The sequence below is a fragment of the Dama dama genome, chromosome 20 (assembly GCF_033118175.1).
Source record: "Dama dama isolate Ldn47 chromosome 20, ASM3311817v1, whole genome shotgun sequence".
NCBI classification, from domain to species: Eukaryota; Metazoa; Chordata; class Mammalia; order Artiodactyla; family Cervidae; genus Dama; species Dama dama.
This window is the reverse complement of record NC_083700.1, coordinates 89,112,960-89,138,364: the sequence shown is the minus strand read 5'-3', so window position 1 is coordinate 89,138,364 and position 25,405 is coordinate 89,112,960. Positions and strand designations below refer to the sequence as shown.

The window sequence follows — 25,405 nt, the reverse complement described above, 5'->3', positions numbered from 1 at the left end:
ACCAAGGATGTGGCTGGGTTCTCACCAGTGTCCCAGGATAAGAAGCCCCACCAGCATCCAGAGCACACAGATCCCACATGGAAGGAGGGGAAGGGGAGGGCGACACATCCTAAGATGAGAGGGGCCGTCAGTTTTCACTGGGTGGTAACATCTGCGCACCAAATATCTAACATGGGACAAAGACAGATATACAAGAACTGCCCCAGACCCCTCGCTCCTTAGGTGGGGACCCCTGACCACCCGTAACAATGGTGAGAGGCCTCCACCCTCAGCGCAGTGGTGTGTCTTAGCCTCCCCCAGACTAGCCTAGAGCCAGCCATTCTCCTGGTGCTCCTACTTCCAATTTTAGCATACTCATCTCTTTAAGAATAACAACTTTAATTCCTATCTTCCTTATCATACTGTAAGCTCCATGATGGAGATTCCCAGAACTGCCCTCAGTGGCTCAAACAGAGTCTGGCTCCCAACTGGCCCTCCAGGAGTATTTGTGAGTAGAATCAACAGGACATACCAATTGAGGGAGAGGAAAAGGTGGACGACGATGCCCCGACTGAGAGATCCTGAAAAAGGAAAAGTGCCTTGCCTAAGTCACAGGAGAGGCGGAATGAGGTCACAGTTCCTGTCTGGGACCTCTGCTGCTCAGAGAAGGGCCTTCTCCTTACCCTAGGCTGAAAAGGGGCTTTGCAACAGACCAGGATTCCCTGAAGCTCAGTCCATGGAAGGCTGGTCTCAAAATGTTCTCTAGTTTAAAAAGCCTGGGAAACCCTGGTTAAAACGAAAAATCTTTCTTCACCACTGGACTTTTCAGAATCTTTATTATGCTCACATGAACATAATTGCTGGCAAAGGCCACAGGCTGTATTCCCCACATCTATTTGACCATGGAATGCTGTCTGTGAAACTTGGTTTGAAACCTTTGGCACCATCTCCCAATGGCCTGTCCTTATTTATTGAACATGGCACAGCACAGTTTTGTTGCAACTTTTTGGGCAGTGCAGGAAAACCCTATTTCACAATTGAAAATGACTCCAAGCCCCAAGATATAAATGAGATAAAAACAGAACTGCTCTGGTTGTAGGGGGTCCTGGGGATCCCACCCAGCTGCCATTCCTTCACGCCTCTCATGCCAGGAACTATGCTATCCTACAGAGTCCAGTCTAAAAAAATCACTGGTACAGAATCTGTGGACAGGGCTGACATTATAAATCTGGCTTCTGAGCTGGCCCCGCCATGAACTGTTTTATATAAGGCAGATCACATGGCCTCTCTGGGCACTGGTTTCCGCATTGATACAATGAGTCTGGTAGATGGGATACTTTCTGGAGTCCTGGGCTTTAACCTCTGATATGATGAGTACTGGGCTTCCCAGGTGGTGCCAGTGGTAAAGAATTCACCTGCCAATGCGGGTGGCATGGGTGAGTTCAAGCCCTGGGTCGGGAAGATCCCCTGGAGGAGGGCATGGCAACCCATTCTACTATTCTTGCCCGCAGAATTCCGTGGATAGAGCAGCCTGGCGGGCAAAGAGTTGGACACAAATGAAGTGACTTAGCATGCACGCACGCATGTGATGAAGACTGTGATTTTATGACTGCAAAACTCTACGATTTTACGGTCCTTTGATTCTGAGATTCCATGGCTTAATATTCCCATTCTGGGACTGCCTGTAGCCAGCTGGAGCTGGTGCAGCAGACAGGAGCACAGGCTGCAAAAAAGCAGAATTCATTAACTGCAGTGCGCTGCCCAGGAGCACTGGGTTCCCTGGGGAGGGCATGCCCCATGCAGGATGGAGTGGGTGGCGTGTGGAGGGGAGGGGTGAGTGGATCGGAACCAGCAGCAGCTCAGTGGGCAGAGCAGCGAGAGGGACCCAGGTCTCCCGACTCCTGATCTATCTTTAGATCTCCATAGCAACCATCACCAGGGCGCTGAGCTGCAGGCGCGGGCTGAGCTGGCTGCCTGCAGGAGGGAGGGGCATTAGCTTCCTTCCGTGCCTCTTTTGCCAAGGAAAGGACTCTGGGCTGGGCTCTTGAGCCAGGAAAGGGAGACTGAGAGGGAAGCCCTTTGCAGCAGGAAAGGCCTGGGGCCAAAAGAAAGGTAGTCTAGGGCCCCACCTTGTTCTGAGATGTGGTCAGGTCAAAGAAGCCTCGACCTTCATTGTGTCAGGTTCATAGCACTGGAGGCCCAGACAGCAAGTTCCTCCTTCAGCCTCCCCTGCAGGTCATTCCCTAAACAGTCAGTGAGCACCTCATCTGAGCTGGCCCTCCTCTGAGCTGGCCCTGAGGCCACAAGAGATACACAGACTTCAGGGAAAGCAGGCTTTGGCTGAGAATCAGGAAAGCCCCTCCCAGTCCTCCTCCAGCCAATTCCTACTCAGCTGGGACCTGGCTCCCTCCAGGAAGTCCTCCCTGACTGCCCACTGTATACTTCCCTGTTCAGGACTCCTACAGCCCCATCCTTTCTCCTCCCAGCAGAATGCCTGTCGGAGTGTCAGGGACCTCGTGGGATGGATGAGAAATGGAGGTCTGCAGAGGCAAAGATATTTGTCCCAGGTCACCTGAAGCATGAACAGTGGTCTCCCATTCATGTCTTCGGATTCCAGTCTGTGCTCCTTCCTGCTTCCCAGTACTGGGCCCCAGGCCTGAGCTTTAGAAGTGAGGCCAGGCCTAGAAGAGGAAGTAGGAGTCCTCAGCCAGGCCTGCGTGCAGCAAGTACCCAGCTACGTCCTTAGTAAACTCAGCTGATCCACACACCAGGGCGAATGGCTTTCTCCGACAGGAGCCGACCAGCTCTTCAAGCAGGTCCCGGTCCAGGCGGCCAAAGTGGGTCCTGTCCCGGTAACTCCAGGGAAGCTGCTCCAGGGAGTTCTCCTGGGAGGATGAGAGACAGTGGGGGTGACTCCTGGGCATCCTCAGAGTTCACACAGTCAGCTCCTCTCTGCCAAATGAGGAACCTGAGCCAGAAGGGGTAGGGGGAGCCAAGCTTCACCCAGCCCTACTATGGGCCAGGTACTTCCTTCCACGGGGACTCAGGTCCCCCCTCAAAGAAGCCCGTGGGTTGGTAGGATCAGGTGAGGCACAGGGAAGGGGAGGGATGTTCCTGGGACACACGATGAGGTGGGGCAGCACTGGGACCAGAATGTGGGTCCCATCATTTCCACTGCCTCCCAGGAGCTGTTGTCCCGGACACTCTGGGGGGAATGTTTTCTCACCGTGACTCTGGGTCTCCCAGCATCTTTCTAAGGTTATTTATCACCGTCACGCTCACAGCATAACTTTTGTGCATTTAAGTTTTCAATTCACTTGTTGAGTTAACCAATGTCTACCGAGTGGACTCGATGGACGTGAGTTTGAGCAAGCTCTGGGAGTTGGTGATGGACAGGGAAGCTTGGCGTGCTGCAGTAATGGGGTCACAAAGAGTCAGACACGACTGAATGGCTAAACTCACTGACTGAGTGGACTGTGCCCGGCCCTGTGCTAGGCAATGGGGACAGGACAGCTGCTCCAGGCAGACAGGGCTCCTGGCCTCATCTGGCTGTGTATCAGCGACCCCAGGCTGCCTTAACCAAGAGAGGGGCTTATTTCTCTCACATGGGAAGGCTAGAGGTAGTATTCTGGGGGTGTATGAGGCCCCAGGCTCTTTCTCGTTCTGCTCCTCTAGCCTTAGCTTGTGGCTTTCATCCCCAGGGTTACAAAAGAAAATCTCCACTACCAGCTGACTTGGAAAAATTTCTTTTAAGGAAACATTTTCTTGAAGTATAACATATGTATACGTATGTCATATATTGTATATGTATTGACAGTTTGGAGAATTTTGACAAAGAGAAGAAGCCATGTAACCAGCGTCCAAAACAAATAAAACCCCAGCAGAATAGGGCTGTCACCTCTGCAGATGCTGTTGAGGTGAACTTCTCATTCCTAGAGCCAAGCTGCGAGACAGGATGGAGAGAGGGACGTTGGGGTTGGAATGCAAGCTTTGTCACCACTTTCTGGTGAGTGACCATGACCTCTCTGAGCTACCGTGATGAGTGATGAGCGCAGGGTGATGGAGAAACCCTGAAAGAGGCTCTGTGAGAGCAGGCCTAGAATCCCAGGCGCACTCAGAGCCCATCAGACCCCGAGGGCCTCTGAGGATAGTGCTGTGCTGCTCTTCTGACGATCCTCTCTGACGATCCCCATCTTCTCGTGTGCCCTTTGTGCTCTGACCTGCCCAACGGGCCCCCTTGAGGTCAGGAACCAGCAAGGCCTACTGGCCTTGCCCCTCCTTCCCACTGCCCCATCCCCCCTCCCTCCCTGGCCAGTTCGTTCAGTGCGGCTCACCCTGACTGTACACCAAGAGATGCGTGGGGTCTGGTTGCTGCTCAAGTCGGGAGGGGACCCTCAACAATGAGGAGGCAGCAGGGTGGGTGAAGGAAAGCCTGGGCCATGACAGCAGAAACATCTACACCAGCCTGGAGGCTCAGGGAAGCTCCCAGGATGGAATTACACCTCTGCAGAGAGATGTGAGGGATGAGTGGGCGTTAGCTTAAGAAGTGGGAAAAAGTGCTCCCGGCGGGAGGAACAGCACGAGGAAAGTCAGAAAAGCACGGAGCACTTGCGACCACAGGCAGACCAGTGACACCAAAACGCAGCATGCAGTGAGTGGGTGGAGGAGGGCCAGAATGGGAGGCTGCAGAGGGCTGGCACATAGTCCTGAGAGCCATGGGGAGCCAGGGAAGGGCAGGAAGCAGGGTGGTGATGTGGTCAGAGCTGCCCTTCCAGCGACAGGATGAAGGACAAATACGCAAGAAGTGGCCTGAATAGGGAGACCCTTGACGATGTTGTCGCTATGGCCCAGGCAGCAAATGGAGTAGAGGGAGCATGGACAGGCAGGAGGTGCCTCTCACTCCATCCTCCCCAACCTGCCCTTGCTATTGACAGCCAGCCCACTCGCCTGCCCAACCCCAGGGCACCAGCATCATCAAAACCCTGGCTCAAGGTAGAAGGTGCCCTATCGCTGGTGAACTTTAACTCTGCCCTCAAGCCCAGGCTCAGATGCCATCTGCTCTGTGAAGCCCTCTCTGCTTGCTGCCAGCATCCTGAACACCCTCCACAGCACCCATCCCTGTGCTGTTTTATACCAGCAAGCAATAAAGCCATGGCCTCTCCAACTTGCTGTGTTACTTTGGGCAAGGTTCTTAACCTCTCTGTGCCTCAGTTTCCACATTCATTAAAAGGCCATGATGGCAGTACAAGCCTCCTAAGATTTTGGTGGGGACTATGTGAGTATATGCAGAGTATATCATGAGAAACGCTGGGCTGGAAGAAGCACAAGCTGGAATCAAGATTGCCAGGAGAAATATCAATAATCTCAGATATGCAGATGACACCACCCTTATGGCAGAAAGTGAAGAGGAACTAAAAAGCCTCTTGATGAAAGTGAAAGAGGAGAATGAAAACATTGGCTTAAAGCTCAACACTCAGAAGACTAAGATCATGGCATCCAGTCCCATCACTTCATGGCAAATAGATGGGGAAACAGTGGAAATAGTGGCTGACTTTATTTTGGGGGGCTCCAAAATCACTGCAGATGGTGATTGCACCATGAAATTAAAAGACGCTTACTCCTTGGAAAGAAAGTTATGACCAATCTAGATAGCATACTAAAAAGCAGAGACATTACTTTGCCAACAAAGGTCCGTCTAGTCAAGGCTATGGTTTTTCCAGTAGTTATGTATGGATGTAAGAGTTGGACTGTGAAGAAGGCTGAGCACCAAAAAATTGATGCTTTTGAACTGTGGTGTTCAGAAGACTCTTGGGAGTCCCTTAGACTGCAAGGAGATCCAACCAGTCCATCCTAAAGGAGATCAGTCCTGGGTGTTTATTGGAAGGACTGATGCTGAAGCTGAAACTCCAATAATTTGGCCACCTCATGCGAAGAGTTGACTTACTGGAAAAGACCCTGATGCTGGGAGGGATTGGGGGCAGGAGGAGAAGGGGACAACAGAGGATGAGATGGCTGGATGGCATCGCCGACTCGATGGACATGAGTTTGAGGAAACTCCGGGAGTTGGTGATGGACAGGGAGGCCTGGCGTGCTGCGGTTCATGGGGTCGCAAAGAGTCGGACACGACTGAGCGACTGAACTGAACTGATATGAGTTAATACACATACAGTGCTTAGAACAGTGCCAGGCACAGAGAAAATGCTCGATGAAGGGAAGCCCTTGTCAGCCATCTCTGTGGCCCTCCCCTCCCCCCCTCCCCCCTGGCTGTCCACCAGCCCTTTGCTTCATCTCTGACCTTGGGCACTGCGGTCACTGTTCACGTTCACCAAGCATGACATCCTGGGTAATCAGGCCACTGAGCATTCCTCCTGATAGACAGGCCTGTGGATTCTGGCTCCTGGGGACCTCAGGATCCCTGGTTTCCTGACAGCCCCCCACCCACAGTGTCGAGGATCACGGAAGTCATTAGGGACCCTCTAAAGCTGCCTCCAGAGGTAACTGATGAGAAGGGTGCCCCAAAGTACAGGGCAACGAGGCTGACCCTGAGCAAGAGAATGGAGGGGAGACACCAGCAGGGGACCCCAACCCAGGGTGTGCGGGAAAGAGAAATGAAGCTACAGACTAGGGGAGGCAGACGAACAGACAGCTGAAGGCCTAGCTTGAGGTAAGGGGCAAGACAGCCCCCCACTCCTGTGCTGTGGCCCTGAGGGGAGGTCCCAGAGCGGTGACTTGAATGAATGGAGGGATGGGGAACCAGAGGGAAGAGGGCTCAGGAAGCAAAGCCGCTTCTAGCAAGAGTGGCTGGGACTTGTACAGAAAAGGAATGTGGAAAAGACCCTCACACATGTCTTGAACTCGGATCCAGTTTATTCCACCAGCTGTTGACAGTGAGTGCCTCCTCTGTGCCTGGCACTGGGTGGAGCACTGAGAGACTGGTTACCCAGAAACATGTCCCTGCCTCAGTCAGCTCTGACAGCCAGAGGACGTCTGTGCTTGGCCCACTGCTTCCATCACCAGGCCCCTTGCCCACACAACGGAGGATGCCGGAGGGTGGATGGCAGGCAGCAAAGCATGCTGGGTGAGAACTAGCGCTCTGGAAGCAGACAGCCTGGGGCTCAGATCCTGGCTTCACCCCGTCTGGCAGGATGACACAAGCTGGTGCCTTCACCTCTGAGCATCAGCTTCCTCATCTGCATGACAAACATGACAACACAGGCACATGCTGTGGGTTCCACCAGTGGCGAGAATGATCATTACGGCACGGGTGAGAGAGCCCACGGCAGGCCCTCGGGAGGGTTGCAAGGGGACAGCCGAGTCTCCATCAGGGACGCAAGTCATCCCCTGGGCTCACCTGGCTGAGGACAAAGAAGGTGCGGACATTCCAGAAACGGGCCTGCTCCTGGAGGAAGGTTTTCATGTAGATGCCCTCAAAGGTCTTGAAGCAGCCGACCAGGGTGATGAAGGTCTCGTCCTCTGCATTGTCTGTGATGCTCTGGAGGATGGGCACCATGGGAGCCAGGCCGGTGCCGGCAGCCAGCATGAGGAGCTCCCCGTACTGGGGAACAAGACGGTACATGACAGGGGTGGGTTGGGAAGGGGTCTTACTCCACCTACCAACTATGGGGCCTTTTCCTGGGCTTGCTTGAACTGGATGGTACTGTCCTTCTGGGGTGTCCTCCCCAGCCATCTGAGTTCCCCTCTCTACCCCCTCCAGGGAACCCTCTGTGCCTGTGAAAGCTACAGCTTGTGAGGCCTATGGAACAGAAATCATGGAATCCGGAGGCTGCAAGGAAAAGCAGTGGTGCAGCCATCCTACAAATGGCTGGCTGCCTTCTAAAGCATCCCCACGGGACTCTCCTTAGATACTTCTGCTGACAGGCAGCCCTCTAGATCAAACCAGTCAATCTGAAAGGAAATCAACTCTGAATACTCATTGGAAGGACTGATGCCGAAGCGCCAATCCTTCAGCCACCTGATGCGAAGAGCCACCTCATTGGAAAAGACCCTGATGCTGGGAATGATTGAAGGCAGATGGAGAGGAGGGTGACCAAGGATGAGATGGTTGGATGGCATCACTGATTCAGTGGACATGAATTTCAGCAAACTCTGGGAGATGGTGAGGCTCAGGGAAGCCTGGCTGCAGTCCATGGGGTCGCAAAAAGTCAGACATGACTTGGCGACTGAACTATAAGCCCACTACTTCCCAAGAAGTCTTCTGTGTTACAAGCTGACTCCCCTTGCCAGGAAGAGCTTCTCATCTCACAGTGACCTGAAACCTGCTCCAACCAAAGCTCTGCCCACCACCCCCATCCCAGCCCTGCCCTCTGGGCTGCTTCCTCTGCCCCAGGGCCACCTTGCAGATATCTGAGGACCCTGGCTTGGATCCTGAGCCTGCTCTTCTCTAGACTAAATGAGATACTATACCTCAGTGCCTGGCACAGTGCTGGCCCAGAGAGCCAGGCAATAAAAGTGAGCCTCCAAGAGGCCCCTGTTCCGTCGGCTCCCCCTCTCCAAACCTGTTTCCTGGCTCTAGGTCTCTTTAAGGTCAGCGCTGTGCAGGTTAGTGCCTGACCCCCACAGTGAGGTGTTCACCTCTACCCTTTGCAGGTCTCTGTGAGTGCGGTCCGAGTTTCCAGTAGCTTTAGTGACAGCCACTGCACACCACACTACTGCAAGAAATGCTTCCTGGACTACCACGGGCCATGCAGATCTCGGGGTAAACCCTCAGCCCTATGATCCGGGCAAGTTCTTTCACCTCTCAGAGCCTTGGTTTCTTCACTGGTTTAAAAAAAAAAAAAAAATAGACCTCTGCAGAAAAGCACCTATCTCAGAACTACCATGAGGATTTTTTTTTTTTTTTTACTCATTGGTAGCTTTTTTGAGATAAGCTATCAAGTCTTCCCTCTCTCCCTTCTTCTTAATGCCAGCAAAGATCATCTTTGTTCCAGGGATGTACTTCTTGGGATTCTCCAAGTACTCCATCAGCATCTCCTCTTCCCAGGTGATACCTTTGTTCTTGTTGGCATCTGTGTAAGAGAATCCAGCAGCTTGACCCGTCTTTTGTCCAAACAGACCATGGAGGTTTGGCCCAGTCTTGTGCTTGCCTCTCTTTTCCACAGTATGGCACTGGGCACACTTGTGAACAAAAATCTTCTTGCCCTTCTCAACATCACCCATTTTTAAATCGTTCTTTTTCTGTGCGCAACCGAGAAGTTCCCGCTCACAAGCCGAACGCCCCACTTTCTCTGCCATGAGGATTAAAGAGATGACAAGTGTCTGGTATGGAGCCTGGGACCTAATGCAGTTAGATTCCTGCCCCTCACAGCCCAACTGCTGCCCCGTCATCCTGTCCTGTGCTCCGGTTCTCCCAGCCTCCAGTCACAGAGTCTGCCATGAATCACCTCTTTCTCCCATCACTGCTCAGGCACACCTCTGGGGAGCCTCCCCTGAGCCACAGGAAGGTCTTCGCACAGCCCTCTGTGAACCCTCTTCACCCTGTGTTGTCATCAATGTGTGCGCCTGCCTCCCCATCAGACTGGGAGCATCTGGAGGACAGGGCTCATCTGACCCATCTCTGGGCCTCCAGGGTCCAGCACTGGCCTGGCCCTGGGTGAACCCCTATGAATGTCTGTGGAACAAATGCAAGGCAGATGCTAATATGCCAGTCTCAGGGCTGACGTGAGCCACTTGCCATGAAGATGGTTGCAGAGTGGCAAGACTAGCCTGCACCCTGGCACCCTCATAGGAGCAGAGCGAAGCCTCAGCCACAGTTTCAGCGGCCAAGTGTTGGTGCGTGAGACGCCATGTCTTTTCCTTCACGGCTGGGCCCTATGCCCTCTCAGACAGCAAGTGTGGGGCTTTCCCATGGGGTCTACGGATGCCAAGGTCATAAGACTGCTATGTCTGGGAAGATGGCCTGCAGGTATTCTTTATTTCTTCTTTTAGCTTCTTTATATCTACAGATTTTGGGGGGCAATGAACACAGATACTATATTTGTAGTAAGGAGAATACCAGTAAAAGCTATTTTTAAGTTACACAAAAAGAATGGACACACAGACATAGCAAACAAACTTTGTGGGGACTTCCCTGGGGGTTCAGTGGTTAAGAGTCTGCACTTCAAATGCAGGGGCACAAGTTTGATTCCCGGTGGGGAAACTGGGACCCACATGCCGCATGGCATGGCCAAAAAAGAAAACAAACTTATGGTTACCAAGGAGGAAAAGAGACGAGGGATGAATTAGGAGTTTGGAATTAACATATGCACACTGCCATATGTAAGCTAGATAACCAACAGAGACCTACGGTATAGCACAAGAAACCATACTTAATATTTTGTAATAACCTGTAAGGGAAAAGAATCTGAAAAAGAATGTATGTGTGTGTGTGTGTGTGTGTGTGTGTGTGTGTGTGTGTGTAACTGAATCACTCTGCTGTATACCTGAAGCTATCACAACATTGTAAATCAATTACACTTCAATTAAAAATAAAAGAATAGAGAGGAAGAATGATTCATTCTTTTCCATTTGTTTTGCTTTGTTTTCCTCATTATAAAGGTAATAGGTACTCATTGTGGGTGATTTGGAAAATATAATAAAGAAAATAAAAATCACCCATAATTCCACCACCCAGAGATGCTGACATTTTATTGCTTTTTTTTTTAATACTTTTTCTGTATAATCTAACTTAAGTTTCCTAGCTTGTTGTGTATTCAGTATTTTACTTAGTATTGGTCACTTGACCTTATAGCATAAGCATCAACATCATTTATAAACATAATTTTTAAATCCAGGATAATAGTCTATCAAGTATCTGTAACCCAGTGTACTTAATTGCTGTTGTTGGATGTTCAGCTGTCTCCAATTTCTTGCTATTATAAATAAGCTGCAATGAACATGTGCAAGAGGCAGCATTTTGGATTCTTTCCATAGGACAGACTCCAGAAGTGGAAGCACTGGGTCAAGGATGTGAAGATTCCTAAGACTCCCAGTGGTGGTTTAGTTGCTCATTTGTGTCCAACTCTTTGCAACCCCATGGACTGTAGCCCACCAGGCTCCTTTGTCCATGGGATTTCCCAGGAAAGAATACTGGAGTGGTTTGCCATTTCCTTCTCCAGGGGATCTTCCTGATCCAAGGATCTAACCCAGGTCTCCTTCATTGCAGGTGGTCTCTTGTACTGCAGGCAAATTCTTTGCCAACTAAGACACAAGGAAGTCCCAAGTCCCTAGTATATACTGTCAAACTGCTTTCTTATGTGCACAAATTGATGAGAAACTAGTGTTTTTTCCTAGGAACGTCAGGGGAGGACTTGAACATGCCATGAAGATGAGGGGAAGCACCCTTGGCCTGGGAAGCAGGGGACTTCCAAGCAGCGAGTCACAAGGTGTACTTAGGGAGTGGTCTCCACAGTCTTGTAAATGGCCCGTGAAACTGGAAAGAGATCTGAGAGTCAGCTGGCGTAAGGGCCCTACATGCCTAGCTCACAGTATGAATTTTTCCAAGCAATGTTCAGGCACAGATGGTTCTGGAACATGGGCAGTTTTGTTTCTTAGTACCTGTCCCATCTCCTCCCATGTCCAACCCCAAGTATACTCTTGGCATTAAGTCTGGGCTCAAGAAGAATGCCGCAATGAGATTCTATGGCCTGAAACATGAGAACCGCAGTCCTGGAGGCTAAGCTGGGAGGGGTCTCCTGAGGACGCAGCGTGGGCACTGACCTGGTTTGGTTTATAGAAGAAGCCTCCGAAGGGTCCTCTCCAGAAAGCTGTGTCTCCTGCTTTCCAGGACTTGACATACTGGGACATCAGCCCAGTCTGGTAGCACTGCAAACAAACCAAGGGAGATCTCATTGGGGTGGGCATGCACTGCCAATACAAACCAAGCTCAGTACTTTATACGCGTCAGCCTCAAGTTCAGTACTTTACACGCGTTGTCTCATTTAATCCTTCTAATCATCCATGAAGTTAGTGCTGTCAGTCCCTGTTTTCAGATGAGGCCCAGAACCTTACACAGAAGGCAAATGGTAAGACCAGGATGAGAATCTGTATGACTATCGGCCTTAATTACAGAGGTTTCAAACCAAATAACCAGGAGCCACACAGGTAACATAACTGAGTGAAGAATCAGGTATGAGGCAATTAATGGCACCTAACAGTCTCAGCGTTAGGCAGACAAGAGTGAGTGGTGAGGACTAAGGTAAATTGGTGAGCGAATTCTCTTTCTAAAGGGAGAAGCCATTTTGCAAATTCCAGTACCCAGTCCACAGGGCCAGTGATGCCAGATCTTCTGACTTTCTAAGAGGGATAGGAAATCCATATTTTTAAGAAAATTTTCCCATTTTTGAAATGTTAGCAGTTAATTTAAAATTTTAAAACACTATACAGGCCAAAACCAAATATATTTGTAGGTAGAGGCAGTCTGTGGGCCACTCATCTGCAATCTCTGCATATCCCTATACTATCTCCTGGCTGGATGAAAAAAAATGAAGGTTGTGGAGGGGATTCCTCATGGGAGAAGGGCAGTATGCACTTGCTGGGTGCCCACCCACTCTGTGCTAGGCGCTATGCTGGGGCTGCAGGGAAGACAGCTGGACCTTAAGCTCCATGAAAGCAGCCAATGCCTGAATCATGGAAAGGATGTAAATATCTAAATGAACAAATTAGTAACCCAGATCAGGCCCTCCTAAGTGTAAGGAGCTCACAGTCTAAGAGGGACCTAAGGCTCAGACATAGACAAGGTAGAGACTACCTAATGCCTGAGGAAGTGCAGTGTCTTCCACTGGAGTGGGGTTGAGGAGAGCTTCCTGGAGAAGGAAGCAGTGGGGCTGGACCTTGAAGACTGGATAGGATCAGACTCACTGGAGATGGTTGCAGAAGGGCACAGAAAATTCTGGGCGTCAGGTGTGGTATGCTCAGGGGTAGGACAGCCCAGGTCATGTTCTAGGAATAAGTGGACACGATAGAGGAGGGGTCAGGGGGGAGTGCTGGGAGAGAGGACTGGAAGAGTGTTTGGAGAAATTATAACCAGGCCTGAAGGAGAGACTGGGTTCTGGTCACCAGATTTGCTTTTAAGCACTCGCAGCCACTTCTGGTACCATCGCTGCCTTCCTTGGGCACCAAATGCATAAAGCAAAGAACGTCCTCGGCTGACCTGGAAGAGGTCTGGGGAGGAGGCTACAGTTTTTCTAACTTGCTGAAAGATACATTTCAGTCCACTCCTTGTTTTGTGGCCCCGGTCCTGGGGAGGCACAGCCCCAGGGGTGGCCTTAAAAGCCCTATGGCACAGAGAGAACTCAAGGAGAAAGGAAGGATTTTTCTGTGCTTCTGGCACCCACACAGAGCCTGGCACAGGGTAAACCCTCAAAACACATTTGTTAAACAGAACTGACACTGGACTTGTTCTTCCATTTGGGATCATATTACCCAAGGGGCCTTGGGACAATATCATCTCTGAGCTTTAGTTTCTTCATCTGCAAAGTGGGGAGAATATGATCTACTCTGCAGGGTGGTTACAAGGTTGAAATGAGGTAATTAAAGAGCTAGACGCAGTACCTGGAGCCCAGAAGGTGCCTGAGAAATGGGAGTTTCCCCTTCCCATCTACAAGGGAGCGTAAACCTTAGAAAACCCGCCTGCCTTCCCAATTTGCCAAGACATTTCCAGTTCTTCCCAGCCAGTGGCTTAGGGATAATTAAGCATCTCTCTGAAGAGAGGCTTTCCGGTAAACGAAGGAGAAAATCAGCCTTGCAGCTGGGAACGATCCAGCTGCCCCGAAGTACTGTCTCCAGGCTTATCCTTTCAATAGAAACACACCCAGACAAGCAGCTTGGGGAAGTGGGCCATTTGGAGAGGATTTGTGGAATCTCCCAGACAAACAGTTGCGTGGAGAAGGGATCCCATCCAAGCTTATGTGTGAGGGAATAAATACTCGAGCTCTGAAGGCAGGCGGGGAAGGCAGGGGCCATAGATGGTGCTAGGTACTCGGAATCAGGAGGCCAGGGCTTACCCACCACTTGCACTTGTTACTACCTGGGGAGTCTCAGGCACTCCTGGGGTCTCAGTTTACTTGTCAATGAAAGGGGGATAATTTCTGTCCTACAAGGGAGACAAAGGATGTGAACACCTAAAGATAGGTGTTCCCTAGGATTCTGTTTGGGAAAAGATCCAGAGCTATGTATTAGGCTGACTCATGTGAAACTGCTGGTTCCGTAAGTCAAAAATGTTAGCGTGTCAGCAATTTCATGTAGTTCAACCCAATTATTTGTGCACGTAATTCGAACTTCATGACTTCTTATACATTTATTGCCTACTCCTTTGGTCTCTGGAACATTTTGCATCCAGCCCACTTTGTTCATCTCATCTCTACCAATTGCACAGCCCACCTTGGCTGCCCCCACAAGCACATCTCCTTCCACCACTCAGACTAAGTATAGTTCCCACCAGACCCTGCTCTATTTCACTTCTCCCTGCCTTTGGTTATCCACCCCTGGAACGCCACCTCTAATCTGTACTCCTTCTTCAAGGCCCAACTCAAATGCCCCGGCCCCTGCCAACTCCTTGCATAAGGTAATTTCAGTTAGCTTGGTCCCCAAGGAACTTCATGTCCCGTCTTTTGCCTGTGCATCCACTCTGTTTCAAGATGAATGACTGGAAGTTCCCCAAGTCATGCCCCCTTGGCTGCCGTATGTACGCACTGCTCAGCACTCAGAGCTTCCTTCCCACTCCTGAGCTTAACACAGAGCTCACACACACAGCTTCCTCCAGGAAGCCCAGCCCACTTTCCCTGCAGCCCCAGGTGCCCTGAGCTAGGCTGGGGCTTGCTGCATCTACCACCTTGCAGTGTCCCAGTCTGGCCCCATCTGAGGGTGGGCACTGGGTCTGACTCCCCCTGACTCCCCCCCTGACTGCCCATGACTTGGTTCCCCTTTCCCTGGCTCAGTGCTCACGCTCCATCAGTCGTAAGAAGGTGAGGAGGAAGAGCTTTACACTTCTCAGTCCAAGCCTTTTGTTCATAAAATCTATCGGGAACATGCCCTCTGTTGGTAATGCAGCAGCCCCTTTTCCCTAGGAAAGGAGCTGAGAAAGGGCCACCCCCATTGTCCCTGCTCTTCCCTCCAGCCAGCCTCCTCCCATGTGAATCCTGGCTTTTCCCATGTCAAAGGGAAGTGCCCAGCCCCGATCAAGTTGGCAAATGGAGGTCCAGTCCTTGGCTCTTAGAGCAACCGTGTGAGTTGACTTACCTTGATTAAAACTTCAAAGTATCCTTCTGCATTGGCAGGGCTGATGGGCGTATAGGCTCTCTGAATTTCTAAGTCATCTACTGTCCCTCTGGGAAAGAGATGCACTTCGTCAGGCAGTCAGCCAGTCATTCAACAAATCCTTAGAGTACCTAACCTGTGCCAGGCTGGTGAAAGTGAAGCTAGGGGCCCAGTTATCCCAGTGGTCCTCACTGAAAGGCAGGCAAGGTGGAGCAGAAGAAAAGAGTACTGGGCTCCCCCATGACTGCATGTTGGCTGTGAGACCCTGGGCAGGTCATTTAAACCTTCAGTTGCTCCTTCTGTAAAATGGGGACAATCACCCATGCCCCTGCTATGTGGTTCCATTGGAATTACAGATGAAAAGTTTCTTCAAAAAACACACTGATGATGTGAGCTGTTTTAGGCATCACTGGGGTTTTTCCTGACCTCTTCCCAACCACAGCATGATCAAGATAAAAACAGCTATGTTTAACAAGTGTTTAACATTTAGCAAATATTACCACATGGCAGGAGCATTGGAATTAGAAAGGATCCTCAAAGGTGCCCTCATCCAAAGCTTGACCTGATGCATGAATCCACTCCAGTATTATCAACAAGAGGGCCAGAAGAATAATCATGCAGACATGTTGTATTAAGTGCCTATGATGCACCAAGTATATTAAAGGCAGTACCTCATTTATTGCAAACAATAACGAAAATGAGGAAACCACGGCTTAGAGAAGGGATGTCACCTGCCTGAAATCACACAGCTAGAATCAACTGTAGCTCTGTCTGCTTCAGAGCCAGGCTCCTTACCACTACTCCTCAGAGCTTCCCTGGAACACCCAAGCACCCCTTTCTTGAACCTTACTATGCACAAAATTTTCTCCTCCAAGGTATGCAAAGATTAAAAAGGCTCATCCTAATGTATCAAAAGTTGGGCAGAAACATTCAATAAATGCTTACAGAACAAGGAACTAACAAATAGAACATATGGCATGGCTTGGATGCAAAGGGCACTGTGACATTTGCTATGACAGAGGTAAGTCACAGGCACTCTCATCTCAGGGGAACCTCAGAAGGCCTCCCTGAGCTGGGTATTAAAGGATAAGCCAGCCACTAACACGTGAAAATGGGGACAGGAAGTAACGCGAAGAACCTAGGCAAAAGCTTGTGCTGTGCTGTGCTTAGTCACTCAGGCATATCCAACTCTTTGCCACCCCAAGGACCGTAGCCCGCCAGGCTCCTCGGTCCATGGGGATTCTCCAGGCAAGAATACTGGAGTGGGTTGTCATGCCCTCCTCCAGGGCCAAAAGCTTACAGGTAGTTTAATGTAGGGCAAGCCGGGAACTGGTGAGAGGGGCAAGCATGTTGGTGGGCAGCAAAGAACTTGGTGGGCTAGGAAGCTGGGGCTGTGGGCTGGCGTGTTGCTGGGGAGGTGCTGTGGAGCATCAGAAGGGGTCTGAATGAGGAGGGACATGGGTGTCCTGAGAGTGACAGAGACAGTGGAGAGGGGCCAGACCAGAAGCAGGCAGTTCTGGGCATACCTGACTTATGCATGGAGGGTTTCTTGGGCTCTGACCTGTCCTGTGGCTCCTAAAGGAACAGTGACCTTTAAGGACCACCAGCCAGGCCACAGGCCAGAATGAGCTGAATACAAACACCAGGGGTCAGTGTGAGGCAAGTGACTAGAGTGTGATGAGTAATAAGCTCTCTCCTGGTTTCCTTCCTGGCTACACCTTCTGTCTCCTTTGCTGGCTCTACCTCCTCTTGCCAACACTGTAAATAGTGGAGTTGCAAGGGTTCAGTCCTAACTCCTTCCTTCTTTGAATGTCCCACATGCTCCCAAATGCCATCCAGGTATAACAATATACCTGGATGCTTCCAGATCCATGCCTGCAGCTCAGATCTGTCTGCTGAGTGTCAGGCCTAGAGAGCTGACTACCTGCCAGATGCCTCCACCTGGAGGTCCCAAAGGATCTTGTCCCTGGGTAGGTGGAGGTGGGGATCGAGGTGGGAGGCGAGGACAAAATTAAGCAGGGAGGAAGAAGGAAGTGCAGAGGAGTGAAGGGTGTAATTCAGGAGGCAGGCTGTCTGGGCTTGAATCCTTATTAGCTGTGTGATACTCTTATTTTCAATTTCAGTCTCCTTTCTATCAGCTGGTGCTAATTGTATGAGGTTAACGCCATAAGCTCTGGAGACACACTGTTTACTTTCGAACCCTGGCTCCAACATCTGCCAATTGTGTGATCTGGGGGAAGTTATTAAACCTCTCTGACTTCAGTTTCCTCTCTGGTATGATAATAGTGCCTACCACATAGGATTTTGTAAACAATAAATAAGCTCATACGTATGAGCATAAACTGTGTGAAAAAAGTGTTGTTATTATTTATCATGAAAATACACTATCTAGGTCAATTCCAAGAGCCCTCTAAGTCATGTATCACAGTGTTTACTCTGAAGATGGCAAATGGAAGCTTTAGGAAGGTTAAGCAAGTTGCCCGAGACCACACTGCTAACAAATGGCAGAGCAGGGCTGCAAAGCCTGGGTCCTCTCACTACCTGAGTGTAGCGTAGGACGGGGTCCTTCCACTACCTGAGCGTATGGTAGGATGAGGTGCTCCCACTACCTGAGTGTACCATTGGATGAGGTCCTCCCACTACCTGAGTGTACCATAGGATGGGGTCCTCCCACTACCTGAGTGTACTGTAGGATAGGGTCTTCCCATCACCTGAGTGTGCTGTAGGATGGGGTCCTCCTATCACCTGAGTGTACCATAGGACGAGGTCCTCCCATTACCTGAGTGTACTGTAGGATTAAGTGCTCCCACCACCTGAGTATACCATAGAATGAGGTCCTCCCATCACCTGAGTGTGCTGTAGGATGGGGTCCTCCTATTACCTGAGTGTACCATAGGACGAGCTTCTCCCATTACCTGAGTGTACTGTAGGATTAAGTGCTCCCACCACCTGAGTATACCATAGAATGAGGTGCTCCCACCACCTGAGTGTACCATAGAATGAGGTGCTCCCACCACCTGAGTGTACCATAGGATGAGGTCCTCCCATCACCTGAGTGTACCATAGGATGAGGTCCTCCCATCACCTGAGTGTACCGTAGGATGAGGTCCTCCCATCACCTGAGTGTACCGTAGGATGAGGTCCTCCCATCACCTGAGTGTACCGTAGGATGAGGTCCTCCCATCACCTGAGTGTACCGTAGGATGAGGTGCTCCCACCACCTGAGTGTACCATAGAATGAGGTGCTCCCACCACCTGAGTGTACCATAGAATAAGGTGCTCCCACCACCTGAGTGTACCATAGGATGAGGTCCTCCCATCACCTGAGTGTACCATAGGATGAGGTCCTCCCATCACCTGAGTGTACCGTAGGATGAGGTCCTCCCATCACCTGAGTGTACCATAGGATGAGATCCTCCCATCACCTGAGTGTACCATTGGATGAGGTCCTCCCACTACCTGAGTGTACCGTAGAATGAGGTGCTGGCCAGGCCGCAAGCCGAGTTGGCTGTTCCCAGGTAGTGCAAACCGGACAAGGTAGGTGTCCTTGGTGAGCCTGTCTACAGCACTGATGAGGAAGGCCAGGAAGGTCTCTGGGCTCAGCTTGGAAGGGCAGCTCTGCAAGAGGAAAAGATTCACCAGCTAGAACTTGGGACTCAAGAGACAGGCAAGCCTCCAGGAGCATCCTCCCCACAAGGAGGGGCTATTGCGGTTGACAAGTTTTCTGTATAAAAGTGCAGCCCCACCTTCCTTCCCTTTCAGGCTCTAAGAACGCCAGAGCACTTTACATCAAGGTCACTCTGCTCTGAAGCTTTGCATGGTTCCTCTCAGCCCCAGGATAAAGCACAAGGTCCTTAGTTGGACACTCTAGTGCCCGTGGATGGGTCCTGAGTCTCATTTTATCTCCCAAGCATCCAGTGTCAGACCTTTCTCTATTCCCCACAAGAACACCTTGTGGATTCCAACCTGTAAGTCTTTATTTGCTCAAGCTGTGTCCTCCATCCAGAACACTCATTTCCAATGTATGAAAAACCCACCTATCCTTGAAATCAGCTAAAATCCAGTATGCAGATTTAGAAATTGATGGGACCTTAAAGATGACCTAATCCAATACCCTTATTTTACATGTGGGGAAACTGAGGCCTAAGTGGTAGTGACTTATTTGTACAAAGTCACCACCATGAGCAGGGGTTCAAATTCATGTCTTCTAAGTCTCAGTCCATTGCCCTTAATATTCTACCCCCTCCCAGACCTCCTCCAGGAAGTCTTCTCTGACTGCCCAAACTCACAGATCCTGTTCTCCTGAAAATGCACCCACCCAATTCACTCCTGGGTCCTTCCCTCACTATACCACCCCATCCCCCACTCCCCAACTCAAGGCCAGGCTTTGAACCTGGGTCAATCTGCTTCATCAGGCCCACTCTTTTCCCTCTGCTGCAGAGTCAGAGGAAGCTCCCTTGAGCAGGTACACCGTACGGGGGCTGAGGTCAGGTGGATGTTGACACCCGGTGCTCGTGTCTGAGAAGCAACCCCCTTACCTGTGTCTCTTCCCTACGCAGCAGGCTCCTGTCCTTGTTGGCTCGGGCAGCCTCCCACCTTGCCAGATCTCGCTGGTAGAGGTCGAACACACAGGGCGAGCAGCCACTGCCGCAGCACTGGGAGGGCAAAGGCTCCACCGGCCGAAGCTGCAGCCAGGCTTCCTCTTCGTCACCTTCCTCCCCCTGGCCCATCATCAGTGGGGCTTGATCAGATACTCTTCCCAGAGCAGGCCCAGGCCCTGCTCCCTTGCCAGCCTGGAGGAGGGAACACATGTGGTTACACTCTGGGCACTTCTATTCCACTGGTTCTCCCTGAGGCCAGCAGGTGCCAAGCTCCGTGTGAGCACAAGGATGAATCAGTCCTGGGGTCTGCTGTCTACGGGGAGGGAGGCAGACAGGCACAATAATCCCAACAGGCAACCACGGTTTCTTGACCTCTTCCCATGCTCTGAGTGCTGGATCAAGATTACAAAGAAAATCTCACAACATTGTTCATCAGCTATACTCCAACATAAAAGAAAAAGTTAGAAAAAAGATTACATAGAAAATTTCATTGAACTTTTAAAATACTTTAAATGATGAAGTAAAACATTTATGTACAATTTAATAACTGTTATAAAAGAGCCATTTTGTAACCACCACTCACTCAAGTAAAAACAACCTTGCTGGCATCCCAGAAGTCGCGCACTTGTGTCCTTTCTGATCACACCTCCGCCCCCCATAACCACTATCGGCTTCCTTGCTTTTCTATACTCGTGCCACCTTTGTTTGCAATTCTAGCCACAATTTATCAGATTTGCTTAGTTTTTACCTTTATATGAACAGCTTCCCAGGTGGCTCAGTGGTAAAGAATCTGCCTGCCAAGCAGGAGGCTCGGGTTAAATCCCTGCATTGAGAAGAAAAAGAAATGGCAACCCATTCCAGTATTCTTGCCTGGGGAATCCCAGGGACAGAGGAGCCTGGTGGGCTACAGTCCATGGGGTCACAAAAAAGTCAGTCATGACTTAGCGACTAAACAATAACAACAGTATCATATGAATGTATTCTTCTGTGCCTAATTTCCTTCGCTTAGTATTGTTGGTGAGTCATCTACCAAATTGCTGTGTTTTATTTAATCTTTACAACAAGGCCAGCCCTCAAGGTGCCATTTTATGGATGGGCAAACTGGAGTCTGAAGAGGTTTAATAACTTACCCAGGGTCACACGCATGCATGCTAAGTCGCTTCAGTCATGTCCAACTTTGTTACCCTATGGACTGTAGCCTGCCAGGCTCCTCTGTCCATGGGATTCTCCAGGCAAGAATACTGGAGTGGGTTGCCATGCCCTCCTCCAGGGGATCATCCTGACCCAGGGATCGAACCTGCATCTCTTGCGCCCTCTGCATTGGCAGGCAGGTTCTTTACCACTAGCGCCACCTGGGAAGCCCTACCCAGGTCACAAAGTTCCGTAAATGATGGCACTGGGACTTAAACTCTGCTCTGTCTAGTTTCAGAACATATTGTTCTTCAATCACAGGAAAACAGGAGAAGGAGGTAGTGATGGTCCAGGTGAGAGCTGATCTGGACCAGGACAGCTTCAAAGAAGATGAGAGGAGAGGGGACAATTAGAGAAATCCTGAAGCAGGAATTAACAGAACACAGAGACTGACGGATGTGAGGTGAGCAGGTGAAGGGGAGAGAGGGCTGAAGCGACATCCAGGTGTGTGGCTTGGATCCTTGGGTGGATAGTGGGTCCAAAAGGAGTTGAGTTTTAGAGGAAAGAGGAAGGGAGGGAAATGGTAAGTTCAGTGAGAGGTACACTGAATGTCTGTGGGGCATCCAAGGGCAAAATCTAGTTCCATTTGGATTAAACAGGTCTAGGAACCTGAGTCTAGAGATGGAGCTCTGGGTAACGGACAAGGAAGGGATGGGCTGGTGGAGAGCAGGCTGGGGCCTCTGCGAAGGCCCGCCTGGCTTCCTGCAGCACTCATAGCACTTGTCCAGCCCTGGTCATGGTAGGCGCTCAATAAATGCTCTTCCAGCGGATGAATCTCCACCCTATAGCATTTCACACTGTTCAGGAATTACAAGTTTACATGTTTTTCTCTTCTGAGATTGTGAACCGCTTGAGGGCAGAGACCTGTTTTTTATTCATTTTATGAAGCAGCACAGTGTATATTTAAAAGTATGCATGTTATATGAAAGGAAGAAAGGAAGGCAAGGAACTTGGTTTCAGGGCCATTAGGTAAATATTGAAAGATAGACCAGGGAGGAAAATTTAAATGGTTACGATTTATTTTGGGATGTTTCTGTGAGGGCAGTTTGGGATTTATCAAGGTTTTCTGTATTTATATGTGGAACTCTACAGTTCATATAGAAATAGAGCTGTCATCTCACTTGCAAGGAAACTATTCACTTAAAATCCCACAGGCAAATCAAAATAAAGGGGGGAGGGGTCTCTTCTCCCCCTCTTGTCTGAGAACAGAACTTAGGGGAAATCTGATGTCACAGAACATTACTTAAAATGCAATTACGACTAAAACCTCCAGTTTTTGCTATCCTCCCACTCATTTGACACTTACTGGGCAGGGGCTGCTGAATGAGGTGCTGGGACACAGAGGTGAGTGTCACTACTTGTCTATGTCCTGGAGGAGCTCCTGGCCTGGAGGAGTCAGACACTAAGCAGATAATAACTGGGAAAAGAATACAGGTCACTTACTGGGCCAGTCTGTCCCAAGCACTTTGCACTGTCTCACTCTGCTCCTGACAGCCATAGGTAAGGAGGCAATGCATTTCTTTATTTCACAATGGAGAAAACTGTGGCCAGGAAGCCAGAAGTGGCAAGGTTAGTGCATATACCTGGTCTCTTAAGACTCCAGGATACTCTTTCTCCCTAGATTTCACGCCTCTGGAGGGCAGAGGAGAGTGTCTTCATCTCCAGTTCCCAGTGGGCTGGGCTGGCACACCCACCTTGTCAAACTGCCATTGAATTTTATGGGCCCCCTGGACCTCCCAAGGGCAGTAGCTTCATGGGTGCATAAAATGCTAGAATCAAGGTGTGGGTCAAGTCTGTGGAAAGGCGAGGAGCAAACCACTACGCCTGCCAGAGGACATGGAAGTCCCATTTCTTGGTTACCAATCACTTCCCAGGAGTCCTAACTTTTACGGTCTTTCCCACTTTTTCCGCTTCCCATACCCATTTACATTGGAGTTTTCTATGGGTCCAAATGATGTGCTTCCAGTCTCCCCCAACACTATCCATCAACACACCTGCCACCAGCTCTGACCACACCTGTCCCCTGCTTCACAACCTCCAACAGCCCCCCCACTGCCTACTACACACAATCCAACCTTCTTGCCTGGTGCCCAACATTCTTCCTGGTCAGAACTTGCCCAAATGCTCTTACCACTTACTATCATTGATTTTAGAAGGGCAGTTCCTGTGTGTGCCACAAATCTCTCTCTTGTAAAGGAAAGGTTTCTCTTTAGAGGAAAGAAAACCTTCTTCTACTGCTAGTTCAATGATTTCAGGAAGGTTCAGCAGGCTAAGACCTTCTTGAGGGCAAGTGTGGTGTCTTATTCTTTCTGCATTCTACCACCAAGCACAGGCCTGGCAGACAGAAGGCTCAGGCAAGTGGTGAGTGCTCAGTTTACAAACACGGTCTGGGAGCCAGGCATAGTGCTCGGTGCTGGGATACAGCAGAGGTTAATAAAACATGGGCGCTACCTTCATAGAGCTTCCAGACAAGAATGGTGCCACATCAGTTCAACCCATTCTTCCTGCATGTTATGTACCAGGTTTGTATTAAAAGTGAATGAGATCTGGTTTCCTCTATATGCTGATTTCTTACTCCCAAGAGGTTTGGGAGAAATAAAGTGAGTTAAGCTAACAGAAGGAGCTCTGTTAACTGTAAACTGCCGTACAGTGTGAGAGTTATTTATCTTTGCCTTAAATTTACTTTCTGGATTTTACTAATCCCACTTTCCCTGCTATTTTGGAAGTGATTAGAAAAGTTGGCCGTGTCAGTTATGAATTTTAAAGATCAGTTTCGCATCTCCTCTCAGCCTCTACTTTTTGAGTCTAAGAAGGCAGGCCTTGACACATGTTGCCTCTGCCTGGATGACTCTCCACAGGCTCAGACACTGCTTCAAGGTCACCTCCTCTCAGAGCCACCCCCTGTACCACCTCCTTCTCATTTTCTAGCATAGCTGGCTTGGACCGGTTTCGTGGAAGTCAATTTTTCCTCAGACTGGGGTGGGGGAGGGGATGGTTTCAGGATGATTTGAGCACATTAGATTTATTGTGCCTTTTATTTCTATTTTGTGGCAATCAGGATATTCTGCCTTTACTTTAGGGTTAGGGTCTATGTTCCTATAAGAATCTAATGCCAGCTGCTGAACTGACAGCAGGCAGAGCTCAGGCAGTGATGCAAGTTGACGGGGAGTGACTATTCTGGGGGTTGAGGACCCCTGCTTTAGCAGGTACCCTATTTGCTTATTCATTACATCATCATGTATTGATTAATTAAATGTATATTTACTATGTGCTCAGCATTGATCTAGAGGCAGACTTCACAATAATGAAGAAACAAAAACTCTTGCATTCGTGGAGCTCCTCGCATTCATGGAGCTCCTTGCAGTCATGGAGCTTATATTCCAGTGGGAACGTCATTAAGATCAAAATGAAAAATAGGCTATGTTCAGTGTTAAATACTAAAGAGGAAGACAACTGAGGGAAAGGGATATTAAGTGTGTGTGTTGCAATTGCTATTTGGTTTACTTGCTTTCTGTCTGTATCTCCCACTTAAACTGTAAGCTCTACATCGCACATTTGTTTTATTCACCAGTGAAAACCCGCTACTCAACAGTGTCCGACACACAGTAGGTATTTGATAAACACCTAGTAAACAAGGAGCAAGGCACCCCTCTGCCGCTCTGGCCCCGCTCCTAGAAGGCGAAAAGGGACATTCTGAAGAAAGACGAGGAAATGAACTCTTTTTGGGCACTGGGGAGGAGGCATGCAGTGTGTGAGGTCAGAGCGGCCTCAGCGTGGTGCAAGGGCCACGCTCAGGCTCCACGTCAGAAGTGGGGGAGAGAAAAGAAAACTTACGGGATACCCATCACGTTCTGTACGCTGCGTGATTGAGCTAGTTTAGGCATTTCCATCCCTATTTTGAGGCTTCCAAGTTGGCGGAATGGTAAAGAATCCCCTTGCCAATGCAGAAGATAAGAGATGTGGGCTCGATCCCCCGGTCAGGAAGATCCCCAGGCGGAGGGAATGGCAGCCCACTCCAGCATTCTTGCCTGGAAAATTCCATGGACAGAGGAACCTGGCCAGCTACAGTCCATGGGGTCGCAAAGAGTTAGACTCGACTGAGCACACAGACACATCCCTATTTTTACACCGAGTGACTTTTAAGGCTCAGAAGGAAGGACTCTGCCCAAGCTCCAATTGCTCGTAAGAAATCAAGGTTGTCGTGAGTTCAGGTTTTAAGTCCTGAAGCTCTCCTAGTTCGTTCCAACTCTCACCACAACCACTCACCTACCCTCCTGCGCTTCCCCTCAGGTAAAGATCTTGCAGGTTTCACTCCCACCCGGGAGAGGTGGGCAGGGTTCCACCTGTGAAAAAATGTGGACGGCCTGCGGGGTGGGGCAAGG

At 49.9% G+C, this 25,405-nt stretch overlaps 2 protein-coding genes across 8 annotated transcripts; both read right to left on the bottom strand.

The window, feature by feature from the left end:
* Nucleotides 1-798: 798 nt before the first annotated feature.
* LOC133041316 (NADH-cytochrome b5 reductase-like) lies at nucleotides 799-25,381 on the bottom strand. 7 transcript variants are annotated; one of them, XR_009689216.1, is made up of 10 exons: nucleotides 25,290-25,380; nucleotides 20,581-20,655; nucleotides 19,770-20,024; nucleotides 18,701-18,849; nucleotides 15,214-15,301; nucleotides 11,695-11,799; nucleotides 7,331-7,534; nucleotides 2,748-2,864; nucleotides 2,552-2,660; nucleotides 799-1,702 (listed from the first exon to the last, which is right to left on the bottom strand). XR_009689216.1 is itself a non-coding variant. In XM_061121821.1 (9 exons), exons 3-9 carry the CDS (start codon nucleotides 19,962-19,964, stop codon nucleotides 2,643-2,645), a joined length of 876 nt encoding a protein of 291 aa, XP_060977804.1. In that variant the 5' UTR covers nucleotides 19,965-20,024; nucleotides 20,581-20,655; nucleotides 25,290-25,380; the 3' UTR covers nucleotides 799-2,642. The 7 variants fall into 7 exon arrangements, 6 of the variants coding, with proteins under 6 accessions (XP_060977804.1, XP_060977800.1, XP_060977803.1 ...); XM_061121821.1 differs by having other exon boundaries at nucleotides 799-2,660; XM_061121817.1 differs by having other exon boundaries at nucleotides 799-2,864.
* On the bottom strand, nucleotides 7,554-9,931 carry LOC133041317 (cytochrome c-like). The gene has a single exon (XM_061121823.1). The coding sequence runs from the start codon at nucleotides 9,322-9,324 to the stop codon at nucleotides 8,839-8,841; it is 486 nt and encodes a 161-aa protein (XP_060977806.1). The 5' UTR covers nucleotides 9,325-9,931; the 3' UTR covers nucleotides 7,554-8,838.
* Nucleotides 25,382-25,405: the final 24 nt, after the last annotated feature.

What these genes read in the sequence shown, in the direction of transcription:
- LOC133041316 (XM_061121818.1), bottom strand. Translation starts at nt 19,964, where the DNA reads ATGATGGGCCAGGGGGAGGAAGGTGACGAAGAGGAAGCCTGGCTGCAG. An exon ending in TGCGTAGGGAAGAGACACAG is followed by an intron (nt 18,850 to 19,769) that starts GTAAGGGGGTTG and finishes TTCCTCTTGCAG; the next exon opens with AGCTGCCCTTCCAAGCTGAG. An exon ending in ACTTTGAAGTTTTAATCAAG is followed by an intron (nt 11,800 to 15,213) that starts GTAAGTCAACTC and finishes GTTTGTTTGCAG; the next exon opens with TGCTACCAGACTGGGCTGAT.
- LOC133041317 (XM_061121823.1), bottom strand. Translation starts at nt 9,324, where the DNA reads ATGACGGGGCAGCAGTTGGGCTGTGAGGGGCAGGAATCTAACTGCATT.